This window comes from Cygnus olor, chromosome Z (assembly GCF_009769625.2).
Source record: "Cygnus olor isolate bCygOlo1 chromosome Z, bCygOlo1.pri.v2, whole genome shotgun sequence".
In the NCBI taxonomy this organism is placed as follows: domain Eukaryota; kingdom Metazoa; phylum Chordata; class Aves; order Anseriformes; family Anatidae; genus Cygnus; species Cygnus olor.
In genome coordinates this window covers 25,779,338-25,797,481 of record NC_049198.1, presented here as the reverse complement: position 1 = coordinate 25,797,481, position 18,144 = coordinate 25,779,338, and the positions used below count along the sequence as shown (strand labels likewise).

Genomic DNA, 18,144 nt, shown 5'->3' with positions numbered 1-18,144 from the left:
AGAGAGGAAAAAAAGTGCACACAAGATTAAGCATTTTTAAAAGCAGTCAAACATGACATTTAAGAGTTTTTCAAGATTCACCATACAGATCTCTATATATTTCTCCCAAAGGACCATCGAAGTCCTTTGAGAAAACTGTAGAACTCGTGAGTTATACATTAATATTAAGAATTTGCAAACAGGTTTGAAAATATATAAAATATGTATTACCACCAGGATTAAATTAGTGCTGGCTTTTCTGTGAAACTGGCTGGAGCTGGGCAGGTACAGCAGATGACCTCCAGAGGTCTCTTCCACCTTAAGCTATTCTACACATACTAGGTTACTTCTTGATACATCATGTCATCACTGCATGAGTTGGTATAAATACCTCTATTCAAAAGCAGTGATGGCACCATCAGGATAAACAGTAATCAAGGGAAAAATACTACAATGTGAAAGGCCAATTTTACTGGAAGTTGGATTTCCAACCTTACAAAGCATTTGTGTGTTTTCAGTGACAGACCCTGGCCCTTTCCAACTCCAAAGCCGAATCCCACAGATCCACCTCTACAGGCATGCCATCAACACCCACTCCTGACCATCTGCACAGAAGTCTTCATTGAAAGTTTGACTTTAGGAATGAAAGAACTATAAGGTTTTATGGTATTGAAGGATATCTTCAATAAATACCACCTGACAATCAACTGCAGCAGTATTTTAGAATCACAGAATATCCCGTGTTGCAAGGGACACACAAGGACCAATTCCAGTTGCTAGCTCTAAACAAGACCACCCAAAAATAAAACCATATGTCTGAGAACGTTGTTCAAACACTTCTGGAACTCTGGCAGCTTTGGTACTGTGACCACTGCCCTGGGGAGCCTGTCCCAGTGCCCGACCACCCTCTCAGTGAAGAACCTTTCCCTAACACCCAGCCTGACCCTCCCCTGTCCCAGCTCCATGCCGTTCCCTCGGGTCCTGTCGCTGTCCCCAGAGAGCAGAGCTCAGCGCCTGCCCCTCCGCTCCCCTCGTGAGGGAGCTTCAGGCTGCCATGAGGCCTCCCCTCAGCCTGCTCTGCTCTGGGCTGAGCAAACCAAGGGACCTCAGCCGCTCCTCATACATCTTGCCCTCTAGACTCTTCACCACCTTTGTTGCCCTCTTTTGGATGCTCTCTAATAGTTATATGTCCTTTTTATATTGTGGTGCCCAAAACTGCACACGGTACTGAGGTGAGGCCTCACCAGCACAGAGCAGAGCAGGACAATCCCTTCCCCCGACCAGCTGGCAGTGCTGGGCCTGATGCACCCCAGGGTAGGGTTGCCCCTCCTGGCTGCCAGGGCACACTGCTGGCTTGTGTTCAGCTTGCTCTCGACCAGAACCCCAGATCTCTTTCTTTTAGGCTGCTCTCCAGCCTCTTGTCCCCCAGTCTGGGCATATAGCCAGGGCTGCCCCATCCCATGTACAGAATCTGGCACATGCACTTGTAAAATTTCATGCAGTTGTTGACTGCCCAGCCCTCTAACCTGTCAAGATCCATCTGCAAGGCCTCTCGACCCCTGAAGGAGTCAACAGCTCCTCCCAATTTAATGTCATCTGCAAACTTACTCAGTATACCTTCAAGTCCTGCATCCAAGTCACTTATGAAAACACTGAAGAGAACTGGCCCTAAAATAGAGCCCTGTGGAACCCCACAGTGACTGACAGCCAGCTTGATGTAACTGCATTTACTGTAACTCCTTAATCCTGATCCATCAGCCAATTGTTCATCCCTTTAGGATGTCCAGGATAGAGTAATAGAACAAAATTTAAGTCTGCATGTATATCAACTTTTTATACTACTCAGGATTTCTCAAGCCTTAACCACATAACAGAACTCTTGAGCTCAAGCCTCCGCTCTGTTATAAATCAGCTGAATACCTTCAATGTTTTTCATTATCTGACTGAAAACAAATCAGCATCAGCTATTGACTTTCACTTTCCTCTCTTATAACTTCATGTACATGGCTAATTCTTGACAGTTCTTTACTTAATGTGATCCAGTGAGTGTACTTTGAATACTTGTCCTTTGGTCTCTTATTTCTGAGGAGTCAACTCTAAGTTTCAGCAGTTAATATTGCCAGTAGCCCAATTAAATCCCATGTTTCCATCAAATTGGAGACCACTGCCACAGAAACATATCAGTTCTGGAAGGGTGACATAATTCTACACTTAAAATACTTGAAGAAGCTATTTCAGTGAGCTGATTTAACAAGTATTCCTCTCATTAAATAAAGAGGAAAGAAACAAGTATCATCTTATAAAACATCCCTGTAGAATTATCTATCAATCTCTGCATCTCTGCCCAATGTGATAGGAATGAAAAAAGAAGACAAGAAGGGACTGTGGCCTTCTGAATACAAATTTAATGTCTCATAATTAATACTATGACTAATCATTATGGTAATCTTAATTGCTGAAAATACAGCAAGACTACTCAGTGACAGCAGCTTTCTGTTTATGCTTATACATCAACAAAAATGCGTACATTATATGCTACTCGCAGCAATAAGTACTTATCAAAAATCATTATGTCCCCAGCTGAAACCAAATATGTGCACACCTAATATGAACACCTAAAAGAAAGCTTTGTAAGAATCCAAGCCTCCTTTCCTACAAGGAAATATTATAGACATCAACACCATACAATACCACCCTGTCTGGCTTTACACTAAAGAAAAGCTTCTTGTAGTACACCAGGTTAGGAGAGAGACAGTTATTGTGCCTGACTCTGGATCAGCAAGATCAATGAAAACTAAATTTACAGCATAGTTAGAGACTGTAGAAAAAAAATATTCAGGCATTAAATGCATTCTAATGATCTTAGTGTTAAGATATTATACGGACATAGGAGTAAAGATTAACTATATACCACAGGAAGAATATTCTAAACATTTATCTTTGAGCATAATTCTTTTTCTACTATTAAAAGCTGATTAGAAAAAAAAACCTACTATCTTTGCTACCAAACACTTATTAAACCAGAAGCATTCATTCCAAAACTTTGGCCCAGATGAAGAGCTTCAAAAAAAAAAAAGTGTTTTATGACAATTTCAGAAGTAAATTTCTACATCCTCGAGAGGCAAGAAGTGATCTACTAGTATTTCTGAACCTCTAGTACTTAAGCAGTAATCACTAACTGCAGCTACAAGTAATTAACAGAAGTTTACCAAGTTTCAGAGATGCCATTTCAAACCACAATGAAACTTAAGTGTCAAATACCCCTCAAAATACATGATCCTTAATGAAAACTGAACTAAAATATCACATTAACTTTTAGAACTGTACCCACGTTTTGTTCTTTCCCCAACATCATTTTTTTCTATATACTCAAGAAGCTCAAGAACTGAAAAAACACAGTGATTCAACTCCAAGAAATGTCAGACAGAAGACAGGAAAAAAGCCATCTATCTGTAAGAGTTTCAGTGTTACACACTTCCTAGTCAGAACACAAGATGTTCCTGAACTTCCCTTCACAAAGTGCAATATACAGAAACATTCCAGCAGCAATGTCAGCATTGCTATAATCTCTCACTCCACCACCAGAACTGGAATTCAAGCTGCTGAGATATGCTCTAAAACATTCTTCTAGACCTCTGTTGGTCCAACTCTTTGCCACCACTTTCCTATTTCTGCCTGGCAGATATATTAAGCCTCTCGCCAGTGAACACAAGACTTTTATGGAGCTCCTGATCAGAGGCTGGTACTACTAGACTGCCACAAGTATATTCAAACAAGTATGTGTACAGACTGCTGTTATGCATTGAACATTCCTGAATAAGTCAAATCTTGAGCAAATTTAGAAGTTTAAGCAGTTTAAGAAAGATCTTTAAAAGAACTCAGGTAATCTCTTCTACTTTTTAGGTGACTACAACACCTGTCATATATCTAAATATAAAAATCTGCTTTGCAAAAAAATCTTCTTCCAAAAATGCACTGTTCATGTAATCAATCTATCCATGTGTTTTTTCAAGCCAATCTTTTCTGAAATTATAAAACTATTTGTAAACTGAAGATTAAGAAAACACCTCCATTGTCAACCTCAATTCATCTTGAAAACACGTTTGGTAGAATAAGATTAAATACTATTGCTCTTGTATGCTTATGTGCTACATAGAAGAAAGTAGAAGTCCAGAGGAGGGCCACAAAGACCAGATGGAAATCTCTCATATGAAGAAGGGTTGAGAGAGCTGGGTGTGCGTGTTTTCTGTTATATACCTGGACCTTTTAAGAGTAACAGAAAATCAACAGCATGATTTTTAGCAAGGATTAATTGAAATTAATATATATAATTCTGAAAGCTGCAAAAAGCAGATTTTTTTTCTTTATCTTCTAAGGCCACTTCATCATTTTGAGATTTCATTTGTATGTTCTCTGTTATCAGCATAATACTGTATCTCCAAGCATTAGGCAGAAACAGCAACAAATATCACACTTCTTTGTTCAGAGGAAGAAGTGGTAGAACATTTTCTTTAGGAAATGTTATTCAGGTTCAGAAAGTCAGAAGTCAAAGAAATACTACTCTCTTTCCAACGCAAAGTGTAAGGCCTTTGTGATGGATGCGACCTCCTTTGGTAAGTTGTTCCTGTGTCATAGACCGACTCCTTGGAAAACAGTGCCTCTTCCACAGAGAAATTGTAGCCCTGTGCATAGAAACCTTGAGTGTAATAGATGAAAAGCTGCGTACTGCAATCTCCAGTGAAAACAGCCTGTTTTCTTATTCGGAACTCTCCGCCCTGCTCCACAGTGTTGCACTGATATCACTAACTTAATGCTAAATGACCTAATAGAATTATTTGCTGTACTCATACTTGCTTTTGCTAAACATTAGCCTACAACCACAGTAACACCCTGTTGTGGTTTAACCCGGTCGGCAGCTAAGCACCACACAGCCGTTCGCTCACGCTCCCCCCTCCCTCTCTGGGATGGGGGAGAGAAACGGAAAAGTAAAGCCTGTGTGTTGAGATAGAGACAGTTTATTAGGACAGGAAAATAATGATAATAATGATAATAGTACTACTAATAATAATGTGTACAAAACAAGTGATGCACAATGCAATTGCTCACCACCCGCTGACCGATGCCCCTCCAATCCCCGAGCAGCCGGCCCCCCTACCCCGGCTAGCCACCCCTATATATTATTTAGCATGACCCCACTGTGGTATGGAATACCCCTTTGGCCAGTTGGGGTCAGCTGTCCTGGGTCTGTCCCCTCCCAGCTCCTGCTGCACCAGAGCGAGAAGCTGAAAAGTCCTTGGCTTAGTGTAAGCACTGCTCTGCAACAATTAAAACATCAGCATGTTATCAACACTCTTCTTATCCTAATCCAAAACACAGCACCCTACCAGCTATTAGGAGGAAAATTAACCCTATCCTAGCTGAAACCAGGACACACCCCTAAAACATGAAAAGATGGCAATATTGGAATAGTACTTACTGTAATCACAGCCTTGCTCAGACAGATAGAGCCTCTGCAGCCATATTCTGTTTCATCTTCAGACTTGTAATAACTGAGTGTGTTGCTTTTCAGAACTACCCATCGATCTTGCCACCCATGAATATAGTTGGTCCACTGTAAAATAAATAAATAAATAAATAAAAGATCTGCTCATAGAAGAATAACAATAAAAGAATTTTGTTGATATTTTAGGCTTTTAAGTACCAGGAGGAAAAAGTTTGCAAAAGGTATTTTTTTTTTTTTTTAATAAAGTTCTTCCCAATTGAGAACATTCTTCTTCTGCTCAGGGCTCCTAAAATCTCTTTTGCAAACCACTGAAGTAAGGTGCTAAAAAACAGTTGTTTCAAAAGAACAGGAAGATAACAGGTGTCTTGGTTGCAACACTGTTGCCAAGGCCACTTAAATAAAGGTATCAAACACACTGATAACACATTGTGGAAGGGGGGAGGGGGAAAACCAAACATTAACCACTAAGCTCAATTTAGCCATCTGATTTAAAATTTGAATTAGACGAAAAGAAACTTAAGTAGAACATGGAAAGAATTCTTTTATATACAATGTAATTTCTACCAAACTGATTCTTATGAAGTTTCTAATTATTTTCATGTAAACACATATGTACCATTATCCCACCAGTATAGCATACAACTATTATAGTGTCTAGAGTAATCAGTTCTTTATCAATTCAATACTGCCTGCAGATATTGCTTTAGGTTTTAATTCCATAACCATTCCTTAAACATTAGGAAGATAATTGCTTGTCAGCAGACATCCAATCATCCTGATACTAAGATTTTTCTAGGGACTAGACATTCATATATGCAATGAAATTTATATTCCAGGAACAAGTTCTGGACTCATCATACGAAGATCTACTTACAAGTGACTAATAAAGTCCTGATTATTAGTACATTATATTTGCTACTGCTTCCCAACAGAACTTCCAAACTGCACCCTGTAGAAGCATACAGCACTGAGAGTATCACAACTGTTCTGTAACTCTGGTCTTCAATCACAGGGCAAAAAATAACAAATTAGGTAATAATGCAAACAGGAAAACAAAAGCATTGAGAACAATTTTATCATGCAAGCATTTCAACATATTCACGACAACGGTTCTTTGATAAGAGCTCTGAGAAGCAAGTTTAAAACATCTTTTTTACCTTTAATTCTAACCACTACACACCATTTTGTAATATATTAACAGGGAGGGGGAGCAAGTGGATTAAATGGGCTAGTTTCTACATTATACTATATATGTTAGTTAACGCATGTCCCATAACTGCATGTTAACTCTAATAAATAAGAGGACCGCTAAGTGCTAAGAAGGAGAAAAACTCTTTCGCCTGAGAAATTCCTAACCATTTTCAAGCACAGTTAAGACCTACATTCGCTCGCCAAAGATAAAGCCTTTTACAATCTCCTAATATATCATATTGCTGAGTTCAGTATCTCTCAAAGAATGCCTCAGCTGAGCTTAGTACAGGAACAGGCAGCACCAGCCATCACTGGAGGTATATTAGCACTTGCTGACTTCCTCTCTTCTGCTCTCTTACATTCCCTACTCCTACCAGACGTAAAATACAGAGTCCAAAGTCATCTTGGGCAAAAGAGCAAGGGACAGGGAGGAAAGGACCTTTCCTTCTTTGACACAGTTAAGTGAGGTAAATATAGCAGTCAGTGTTGCATTTGCTGCTGCAATCATTTGCTGTTGCAACTGAAATGTCACACGAATGAAAAGACTCCTTGAAGTATACTTGGTAGAAAAAAAGGTTTTGGCAAACAAAAGACCACTGGTTAAAGCATGTGGATTCTTGTGCATCAAGACATTTCCACGTCAAAGTTCTTTGGATCCACCTTAAAATTGTAAGCAGGAAATACAATGGAAAAAAAAACTAGAGTTCTTAAACATTTAAAGAGACTGGTAAAACTTACTTACAATAAGCTTCTCTTACCAAATTATTCCCTGTCCTTCAAAGCCTTCTCTCTTTACCAAGGGCAGACCAGCTGAAACACTACTAAGCATACAGAGAGCTGCTGCATACTTTCATTGATTTACAATGTAATTATAGACAGTAAGTTTTTAAAAACAAACATATGCTTAGTAGTAAGTTTGAAATGGTACCATTTCGTTTTAATTAGTTCATCTCAGGTATTACTGAGGCATCAACAAAAGGTAAAATTATCCCTCAATATTCACTGCAACAGGTTTCACCACTCTTGAATGCATGACACACATGACTGTATGACGAGATTACATCCTGCGTTCTCACAGTAAAGGCACCATCAGCTACTCTCCACATAATCAACTAGAAACACATAAAGCTTGCATATATGTACATTACAAACTTACAAAGAGTCCATGGCTTCACCTGTTACTCCAGTAAAGGACTGCAACCAAACTCAATAAAGCAATTAATTTGCCAAAATCAAAATTAACTACATCCCACAAACATTAAAGTTTCCAATGGTGAGAATCATCTAATCAAAGGAAAGCTTCGTAAAGAAAAAAACCTACACTACTAAACCAAAACATCGCATTTTATCTGGGTTAACACCTCAAGTCTGCCTCGTCTTCTCCCTCCCCATCCACTAGAGATGATGAGATCTCACAGATGAGAGCCACGGCCTTTCCTTTCTCCTAGCCATTCCTCCCATCTCTGGGTTTAGGAACATTTCCAGACTGGAAGGATTTCACCGAGTCTCCCACAAAAAGCGGAGAACTGGCCTTGTTACAACCATTTCCTCATCACCCAGGGCTGGTTTATGATCCCAGAATCCCATGACCTGCGCGTTCTGCACAGGCTGGTGCCTGCCCTCATCACACAGGACAGGAAAGAAATTCAAAACGTAGCGGTTTAATTCTAAAGGTATTTAATTGTTATTATGAGGGTACTTTCTGAAAAAAAAAAAAAAGCAAAAAAATTTTTGCTTTCAATCTTATTAATTCCACGCGCAACTTTAAAATTGTCCCCCAAATAAAATTTCCCAGTACCACCCAACGCATACTTGCAAGTCATCTCGTTTTCAGCGATAAAAGGACCAAAAAAAAAAAAAATAAATAGCAGCGCTTATACTTAAAAAGGGAAACGAGCCCTAGTGCCATTTTCCTTCCTCTCCTCCCCACCTCCCGTATCTCTGGCTGCAGGGGCATTTCACTGCGCCGTTCTGACACTTGCGCTGAAGGTTGCGCCGCTGCCCTCAGGGGCTGCGGGGAAGGCAGCGGGGAGCCCCGGCCAGGAGGTGACACCCGGGGGGGGAGGCGAAACTCGCTCCGAGGAGGAAGGGGGGCGGCTCGGCCGCCTTCCCCACCCGCCCGGCCGGGGCCGAGGCCGCGCCAGCGCCTCCCACGGGGGCTCCCGAGCCGCCGCCAGGCCCCGCGGCCGGCGGTTGGAGCCTCGTCCCGGTGCTCGTCGCCCTCCTCCTCCTCCTCCTCCTCCTCCTCCTCCTCCTCCTGCCCGCGAGCTGCCGGGCTCTGCCGCCGTCGGGGCGGGGAAGCCGGGGGAGCGCCTCACCTTGCTGAGCACCCCGCAGAGCTCAACAGGCAGCCCGAGCTCGGTCTCGGGGTCCTCCTCGGAGCCGGAGGAATTCCAGCTCTGGTTGTCCGACATGGAGACCCGAGCCGCAACCACCGCCGAGCAGGGAACAGCCGAGTGGCCCCCGCCCACCGCAGCCTCGGCGTCCTCCAGCCCCAACGGACGAGACGCGGAGGCTTCGGGCTCTTCACCCCCACCCCCCCCCCACCCCTCACCACCAACCCTCAGCGCAGCTCCGCGGCCCCGGTCCGCGGCAGGAGCCACAACATAGAGGCGGCGAACGGAGGCGGGGCGAGCGCGCGCCCGCCCGCCGCTCACTCCACCCAGAGCCCTGCCGCCGCCGCCGCCGCCATCTTAGGGAGGCGGGTGCGCGCTGCCGCTCCTCGCCAGCCCCTCCCCTCGCCCTCCCTCCCAGCCCCGCGCGCGGCCTGCCGGGAGTTGTAGTTACCCCCCTCCCCCGCGGAGTCTGTCCCCCCTCCTTCCTTCCCTCCCTCCCGCCTGCCGCCATCTTGGCCTCGTCGCTTTTCGCTTGTCGGGGTCGGGTAGCGCAGGGCTCCCTCGTTAGTCAGGGGAAGCGTCTAATGGGGACCCTGCCCGCTCCCTAGCGTGAGGACTGGCAGAGGCGCCGAGGCTCCCTCCCCGCCCCAAGAACGGTGGGTGCCGGCGGGCGAGCCGCCAGCCTTTCCCGTGACAAAGATGGCGGCCGCGGGGCCGCAGGAAGGGGCGGGAGGCGCTGCCCGCTGAGAGGACAGGGCGGGGGGGGGGGGGGGAGGTGGCACAGCACGGCATGGCCCGCAGCAGGTAACGGGGCTCCGCCGCGCCGCGTCCCGGCTCTGGCCCGGCGGCAGCGGCGTGCGGGGGCTGCCCGCCTGGTTGCCGGTGCCAGCGCCCTGCCGGGAGGCCCGGTGTCAGCCGAGCGGCGGCCAGAAGCCCGCCTGAGCCGTGAGGTAGCAGCGTCTCGTGTGTCTGACTGCTGTTTCTGTAGAAAAGGGAATGAAATAATACCTGTTTGTTTGTTTGGTTGGTTGGTTGTTTTTTTTTGTTTGTTTTTTGTCAGTTCGATGTTATTTCTTCGTCAGAGCTCCACCCGAGATGTACAACTTTGCCGGTATTTATGGAGGTAGTAATACTTCTGGAAAGAAAGCGAGTTTATCGCTTAACAGTCTATGAACAGATATAGGGACATAGGAGGAACTTCATATTTGTGCTGGCTCATCTTTTTGCTTATTACTTTTTTTTTTTAAAGCTTAAATAGTTTGGTTCAAAACTACAGCATCAAAAGAATGACGCTGTCAATTTTTCTCTTAACTCCCTGTGGCAAATCATGGTGTGATTTTTCCATGTTATGCTGCTTGAAAGTTTCCACTGAGGATTATCTGTTGAAAGAGCTCTTACCATCAAGATGTCTGTTTAAATGCATTCTCTATATAAGGGACAGCTAAAATTTAAATAACTTTCACTGCCTCAGTCTTTGGCATAAAGATATTCGCAATGAATGTACATCTGCAGCACTGAAAGCGCGTGGTAAAGCAACATAATTATCCTAAACAATTAGAAATAGAGGACAGTCACAGACATTTTAATACTTGTGTAATCACTGGAATGCACAGAAATATTTCTTACCAGGCTATTGTGGATACTATTTTTGACAACTTTCTAACATATAAAGTTGTTGAGAAATTTTGTTCTTTGCTTCACTAGCTGTTTGGAAAGAAATGAAGATATTTGTCCTTGGCATCTGCTGCAGTATACTCCAAGTGTTAAGCAAGCAGGATGGCTGAGTTTTACATGTATTGAAACGTATAAGAAAAATTTATAGTTCTTCTCAGGGGTATATTGATGAAGTTAAGTGGCATCACTTTTAAAGGTAGATGTTTTTTCCTCATTACATTCTGAATTTATTTCATTTTCTGTTCTCATTGAGAGTAGGGAATGAAGAGACATGTCTGAACAAGCCTTTTGGCAATGGCAGTGATGTGTACTCAGGTAGCCACGCACCCTCGCATTTTCTATCTAGGATTATCACCATAGTTGCAGATTCTCTTTTTGTTCTCTTGTTTGTTTTTATATCTGCCACATCTTCCTAACTTGTCGTCGTCTTTTTTTTTTTTTTCCCATAATGCCACCACCTGATGTTCTTTAAACAGGTGTATTGAGATTGTGACTAACCTGAGATAAATTACGTCTTCTTTCTAATGTTCTGACCATCCCTTTCATATATGGTTAGTTGCCTACTGCTTTTAGTGAGATCGGGTCATGTCTACATGAGCAAGTACTGTGGTGCAGTGGGAGTAGGTGTGCGAAGGAAAGATTTGGTGCTGAAGACCTTAAGTTCATCCTGTTTATATTTTTAGAGGTTTTTCTTCAGACTAACTCTAGTCTGGTCCCATGTTGGGAACCTCCATTAGCAATTGGAATGCATCAGGTATGCTCTGGAATTACAGTCTTCCAGTTAAGTTTGAGAAGAATCTGATTTGCATGCTCTGAGGCCAAACTGTGATGCAAACCAAAGCCACAGTAAATGAAGGTGATCAAACTGATGCACTGATGTTGACTACACACTCTGCTATACCTCCTCCTGTGCCTTTTCCACCGAGCCTTTATTTTGTGCTTCATTGCTGTATTCATTCTTCCATCGCAAGCCCTTTCTTGTATTCAGTCTTTATTCCCGATGTATTAGATTGTGAGCAGTTTACAAATCATTGTTATAATTGGAAGTAATCGTCGCATTTCTTAGAATACTGGAACAGTTGCTATTGTTCTGTATTGCTGATGTACTAAGTGTAATACAAAAATGCATTATTGGAGTTTTACTTCTAGAGCTATTACTCATAAACATCATTAAATTAGTAACTTTATAAATATCTGATTTTTTTCTTGCTTTTTATATCTTTTATTTCCAGTATCATTGTACCTTCAGCTGTAGTGTGTTCACTGTATGTTATTAAAACACTTTCATCATTAGTGTATTTTCTAGTATGTTCATGCTGGTAGTTAAAACTTGTTCTTAAATTTAGGACTATTTTTCTTAAAAGATCTTTGAAGGAGTTTTGTTTGTAGAAGAGCATATTGCCTAGCAGTATAGGCTCCCAGATATAAATGATTCAGACTTTCTTTTTCCTAAAATAATTGTAATCTCTATGTTAGAATTTTTCCTTTTAAGTAAAACATTTAAACAGAAGATTACTGCTAATTATGAATATATGAGCAATAAGCACATCTCTGTAATAATGCAATTGCAGATAACTATACCACTTCTGATATATTTCTTACTGATGAATGTTCATAATAGTTCAGTTCCTTCATTATTTTCTTTCTGGCTTAAAAAAAATAAAGCATTTGTTTCCAGTAATCTAGAAATACAAGGAAACCTTGGTTAAAAACTTGTGATTAGTCTTTTTCAGTTTAGAAGATCTTGTGAACTGTTGAATAGAGACAGGAGAAGATATTCACAGCAGTGTTTTGCCCTTGGAATGAACTCTGAAGACTTAAAACCATGAGGTTTTCAGAACATAGCTATAGAGGAGCTGAAAGCAGGATTTGCAGCAAAACTGTACCACATCTTGCCTGCAGAAAATTAATAGGGGATAGATAGTCCACTTGTTTAACTTAACTGGTTGTGAAGAATTATTCAAATAGTTTAATGAATGGCATAAAATACATATTTTGACATCTTTATTTTGGGCATTGTCAGAAGCAGTCTCTTTCTGTTTATTTTGCAGTGTGAATTTATTTTTAAAAGGCTTGGATTGTCTGTAATTTGCAAGCCAATTATTTCAGGAAAGACATAATTCTAGGGCTCTTTTTTGAAAGCTATTTCCTAGGTACTTGGATAAGATCTAAGTTTTCATAAAATGTGTTAGGTCAGCCGATACTTGAAAAATAGTCCCAGTGGGCTCTGTCGGCTTGGGTAAGCACTTAGAATTTTAAGTTCTGTGAATCCTGGCCCGAGTGTTATGCTTAGCACGATTAATTTATCACATAACTCAGCTGATTACAATTGTAAATAGTACTTAGATGTTTCTTAGGAGATTCTCTGTTCTAGAGAACTAATAACATTTTATGATCCATTCAGAGAAAGCAGTGAGACAGTAGCAGTTTTGAATGTTGCTAGTAGAGAACCTGGGTGGTTAACGCTGTGTATGTTTACCTGCTAATAACACTGTTGCACAGTTCTTCCTGGCAGCTCTATTTTTTAATCCCTACAGGATTAAAACTGACACCAGTCTTCTTCTGGGGGCTGTTGAGTATCTAGGGCTCTAGTAAATACCAGCCCACTTGTGGCTGAAAAGAATTGATCTGGTAGTTCAGAAGGACAGACTGATGTGCTTGCTTGCACATGTCTGTTGGTGGTTTCTCCTGCTGAGAAGCAAAGACTGTAAGAGCAACTCATACTTAAATTATTGGTTGGGAAACGTGTTTTTACAAGGAATTAAGAGTTATGGAGTTTGCCCCTGGCTAAAATGTTTCCTTGCTGAATGAATACTTAGTAAAGACAGGTGCCATAAAGACTTTTCTGCTGGAAATGATATAATGTAACATTCCTCGTCAGGATAAAATTCTTAAATCACTCAAGTAGTGGCTAAGTCAAGCAGAATGAAATCAAATGCACTACTGGAGTTTGTAGTGTAACCTTTTAAGTATTGGAGATGTTAAAAATATTCTAGTGGGGTTGAGCTTTGCTAGTTTGAATGTATAGTTGTTCTTGTCTTAGAAATTCAAGAAATAAAGCAAAGCATTTGTGGGAAACCCATTGTTCACATGGCCTGGCTCTGTTGCGTTAGTTCCTATACCCAGTTGACGTAGCTGGGGTTTACTTGTTTAATGATGGTACTTCAGGCAGTTACATGCACAGCCTAGATGAAGATACTTCTGTACAGGGAGTGAAATAAGAATTGTTGCTGCGTGGCCACATGTTCTATCTTAACTAGAAACTGGGGGGGGAGGAAGTTTGTGCCCATTTGAAATGTTGATTTGGGTGAGTTGTGGTCATAATGAGAAGGTCTGTTGTATTCTGTTTGTTACTTTTAGCAGTGTTTCATTAGTACCCAGCAGCTTTGTTCTGAGGTGGCCCGTGATGTGGTTTCCCGCAAAAATAATTTCCAGTCCAAGGGAGACGTCTGAAGGGTTGGGTTTGAGAGTTACTCTTGAATCAGTCTGCTTGGCTTCTTTGTTCTGAATTCATTTTTTCAATTTTGTTCTCTTTAAGTATTTTTCAATGCTTGGCCCAAAATAGTGAAGTAGATAGAGAACATATTTCATGCTTACTTGTGAAGTATTGTCTTTGGTACAAGTGATCCTTGTTTCTGTCCAAGAGTATCTCCATTCACTTACAGAAGAGTTTAACAGATTTCCACATCTTTTGTCAAAATAGTTGTCATGAGTATTAAAAAATCAAAAAAGAAAAAGAGGGGGATGGGATGAGGGAGAGAGAGCTTGATCTCATATTTTGATTCAGCATATATATAACTTTCTACATGACATTTTTGGGTGTATTTTACATTTATATAAATGAAAGTTTTCGCAAATAAATGATTGAGTTTTCCCATCCAAGTTCTAGAACCAGTAGCTGCTGATGATTAAGGGTATGTATATCATTAGTTTATGTTTTTTAGTAGAAGAAGTTGCTTATAACAGTAAACTTTAATTCCATCTCAGTTAAATATAAAGTGACTGCAAAGGGTTGTTGTTAGTGACTTTTGTAGCATTCTCACTGGAGAGGGACGCTAATTGAGCTTGCATATTTTCATTCATGTAACTTAGCTTGGCTTATGAGATTTTTGGTTCAAGTGTGCATTATGGTGAGATACTGACGCAGAAAAGTTTTATGACAAGTGTATCTCTTGGAAGAACTGAAATTGCTTCTTCTTGAGTCTTAAGCTGCTGAATTACCCCTTTCACTGAAGCTAAATATTTCACTCGTGTTTCACTTCTGAGGATCTTCTGAACACTTAGGAAGCATTTCAGGAGTATGATATTCTTTACCACCATATTCTGTGTGGATGTGATTATTTTAATAATTGGTTGAAGCACAATATGGAAGAAATTTTTCTATTCCACACTTGCACTGAGTGCTCTGAACTTTTGTAGTATTTGATAATGGGTCATTTGTAAAGTTTTCATAAGAAAAAGTGAAGATCCAGGGATCTCACTATATATAGTGATAATTCAAAGGAAGATTTTTGTTTTCATTTTTTCCTTCTCTGTGATGTTTTTGGAGTAGTACAAACTTCAGAAGCATTTATATTTTTGAGCATAGTGCAAGCCACAGTACACTTGGTCTTAGCCAAAAGTCTGGGAAGTGATCCTTTGTGGTCAAAACTGGATGAAGTTGTTCAACTTGGTTAACTGTTTATTGTGCTTACAGTGCTTTTTCATAGAATCATTTGGGTTGTCAAAGACCTCTAAGATCACCAAGTCCAACTGTTAACCTAGCACTGCCAAATCTACCACTAAACCACGTCCCTAAGCACCACATCCACACATCTTTTAAAATAACCAGGGATGGTGACTCAACCACTTCCCTGGGCAGCTTGTTCCAGTGCTTCACAACCATTTCAGTGAAGAAATGTTTCCTGATTTCCAACTTAACGCCCACCCCCCGGCACAACTTGAGGACATTTTCTCTTGTCCTGCTGCCTGGGAGGAGAGGCTGACCCCCAGCTCCCCCCACCTTCCTTTCAGGCAGCTGTAGATAGCAGTAAGGTCTCCGCTGAGCCTCTTCTTCTCCAGACTAAACAACCCCAGTGCCGTCAGCTGCTCCCCATAGGACTTGTGTTCCAGGCCCTTCACCAGCTTCATAGCCCTTCTCTGGACACGCTCCAGGGCCTCGATGTCCTTCTGGTAGTGAGGGGCCCAAAGCTGAACACAGTACTTGAGGTGTGGCCTCATCAGAGCTGAGTACAGGTGGATTAACCCTTCCCTGCTCCTGCTGGCTACACTATTCCTGATCCAAACCAGGATGCCGTTTGCCTTCTTGGCCACCTGGGCACACTGCTGGCTCATGTTTATGTTCAGCATCAATCAGCATCCCCAGATCCTTTTCCTCTGCACAGCTTTCCAGCCACTCTGCCCCAAGCCTGTAGCACTGCATGGGGTTGCTTTGGCCAAAGTGTAGGACGCAGCACTTAGCCATGTTGAACCTCATCCCATTGGCCTCTGCCCATCAACCCATCCTGTCCAGGTCCCTCTGCAGGGCCTTCCTACCCTCCTGCAGATCATCACTCGTGCCTACCATGGTCTCGTCTACAAACTTACTGAGGGTGCACTCAATCCAGTCATCCAGACCATTGATAAAGATACAGAATTGAAAGTTTTTAAACGACACCTATTAACATCTTGGCCTTGTCACTGAAATTAAAGATAGTATTTAGTTTCTTCTGATACAACCTGCATCCAGTGACAGAATTCCTGAAGTTAGCTCTTCACCCAGTCTCAACACTTGTATGCAAATGTAGCTGTTATAATTTTGTTTTGTACTTGCTAAAATAAAAATAGAAGAGCTTAAATAAAGGAATGTCTAAAACACTTTAATTAAGAGGAAATAGGAAGTTTCTTTTGGGCTTATACCATAACAAATGAGATGTCATATTTTCATGAAATGTTACTGGAGGTTTCTTGAATTTTACAGAAATTGAAGAAACTATTTACAAATAAAAATTTAGATCCTTATTTTATCTATTCCCAAAAAAGGAAAATAATTTTTAAAAATTGTATAGGAAAGAGTCTTTCATAAGTGTGTTGCTATTTGCAATGTCATATGTATATTTTTACACATTGTGTATTTTCCCACTGTGAAGACTAACTGTGGGCAATTTAGATACAAAAGATGATCCCTCACATTTGTGGTAGATGTCTTGATTCCTTTGAGCTGCAGGGGAGGTAAGCAGTTGTATATCTTAGTAACTTTGCATCTGACGCTTTATTTCTTTTATTGGCAGGAGCATCTGTGATAGCAAAGATAACAGATTTTATTTTATTTTTCTTTATGAGAAGTGGTACACAATTTACATGCATCAAATCATCATTCAGTGTGGCAATTTCTTTTTCAAGGCTTTCTGTGGAAGTGACCCTTTCTATTCCTAATATTACTGCTCAACAAGTTGTTACACTATCAATGAAAGGAAACTGTTAACAAGTTTTGCCAGTGTTAATGGTTTGTATAATAACACTATCTCCACTGAACTGAATAGTCACAGAAACATAGTCTCAGATATTCCATGATTTTTCTCCACCTTTTTGTTTTGCCATTAACTGCTGGCATTCAGTGCCTAAGTCTTCCTCTTCCTCTTTAGAAGCCCCTGCAGTGGCAAATGGAAAATTGCATCTGCTGTGTAACAATGATTCTACTGCTTCTTGTCCCTATCTCCAAATCACAGGAATAATAGGATAGTATTTAACTGTAGATTGCCCTCAGACTTCTGATTTCACACCTTATTTACTTGCTATGACACTGCAAGAGATTTAATGTGCCCTGTTTAAAGGAAACGTCTCATTCTTGAGGTGACAGCATGCCAAAAATATGTCACAAATATGTCACTCTTTACCTAGACATTTCTGAGCCAGTGTTTTGTTAGACTCTAAACTTTTACCCACTTTTCCAAGTTGATTTAGCCAAAACTTTCTAATACTATGTCACCACCACCTATCTGCTTTCCCTGGGATAATTTGCTATTAAAACTTTATCTTTACCAGTTTCTACACTGACATTTTGTTCATGTTTTTTACAATGTTTCAAATGGTGCTTCTCCTGCATTTCCTTTAAATACATATATATATATATATATATATATATATATATATATATATATATATATATTTGTTATGGTAGATGATCCACTGACCATTTTATCTGTCAGTGTTGTATTTCTTGTTTTATTGACATTTCCATGATTCATTTAAGTATGCTAAATATTTTTAAAAAATTTTTTTAGGCCTGTTACTCTGAAAGGAAGATAATCTTGTTCTATTCATGTTAAGCAACTGATAATTGTATCAGTTGTTATTCATCTTTTCCCTTCCGTACACATTTAAGCTTCAATGACTAATGTCATGTCCTTAAATAAATATTTTCCTCTTAATTCCAGCTAAGGTATTATTTGATGTTTATTGTCTTGTACTAGCAATGTATTT

At 40.9% G+C, this 18,144-nt stretch overlaps 2 protein-coding genes across 13 annotated transcripts in view; one reads left to right on the top strand and one right to left on the bottom strand.

The window, feature by feature from the left end:
* Nucleotides 1–9,382, bottom strand: part of CERT1 (ceramide transporter 1) — an 80,722-nt gene extending 71,340 nt beyond the window's left edge. The window contains exons 1-2 of one of the 2 annotated variants that reach the window (XM_040541973.1): nucleotides 8,992–9,382; nucleotides 5,456–5,590 (exon numbers count right to left, since the gene is read on the bottom strand). In XM_040541973.1, the coding sequence (XP_040397907.1) occupies nucleotides 5,456–5,590; nucleotides 8,992–9,087 (231 nt within the window). In that variant the 5' untranslated portion in view covers nucleotides 9,088–9,382. The remainder of the gene's footprint in view (nucleotides 1–5,455; nucleotides 5,591–8,991) is intronic. The other variant, XM_040541972.1, reaches the window with a different exon arrangement.
* Nucleotides 9,383–9,485: 103 nt separating this feature from the next.
* Nucleotides 9,486–18,144, top strand: part of POLK (DNA polymerase kappa) — a 35,646-nt gene continuing 26,987 nt past the window's right edge. The window contains exons 1-2 of one of the 11 annotated variants that reach the window (XM_040541964.1): nucleotides 9,493–9,665; nucleotides 10,070–10,132. The gene's annotated coding sequence lies outside the window, so the exon portion shown is untranslated. Of the gene's footprint in view, nucleotides 9,666–9,694; nucleotides 9,960–10,069; nucleotides 10,133–18,144 lie in introns of those variants that run through there. The other 10 variants (XM_040541968.1, XM_040541963.1, XM_040541961.1 and 7 more) reach the window with 10 other exon arrangements.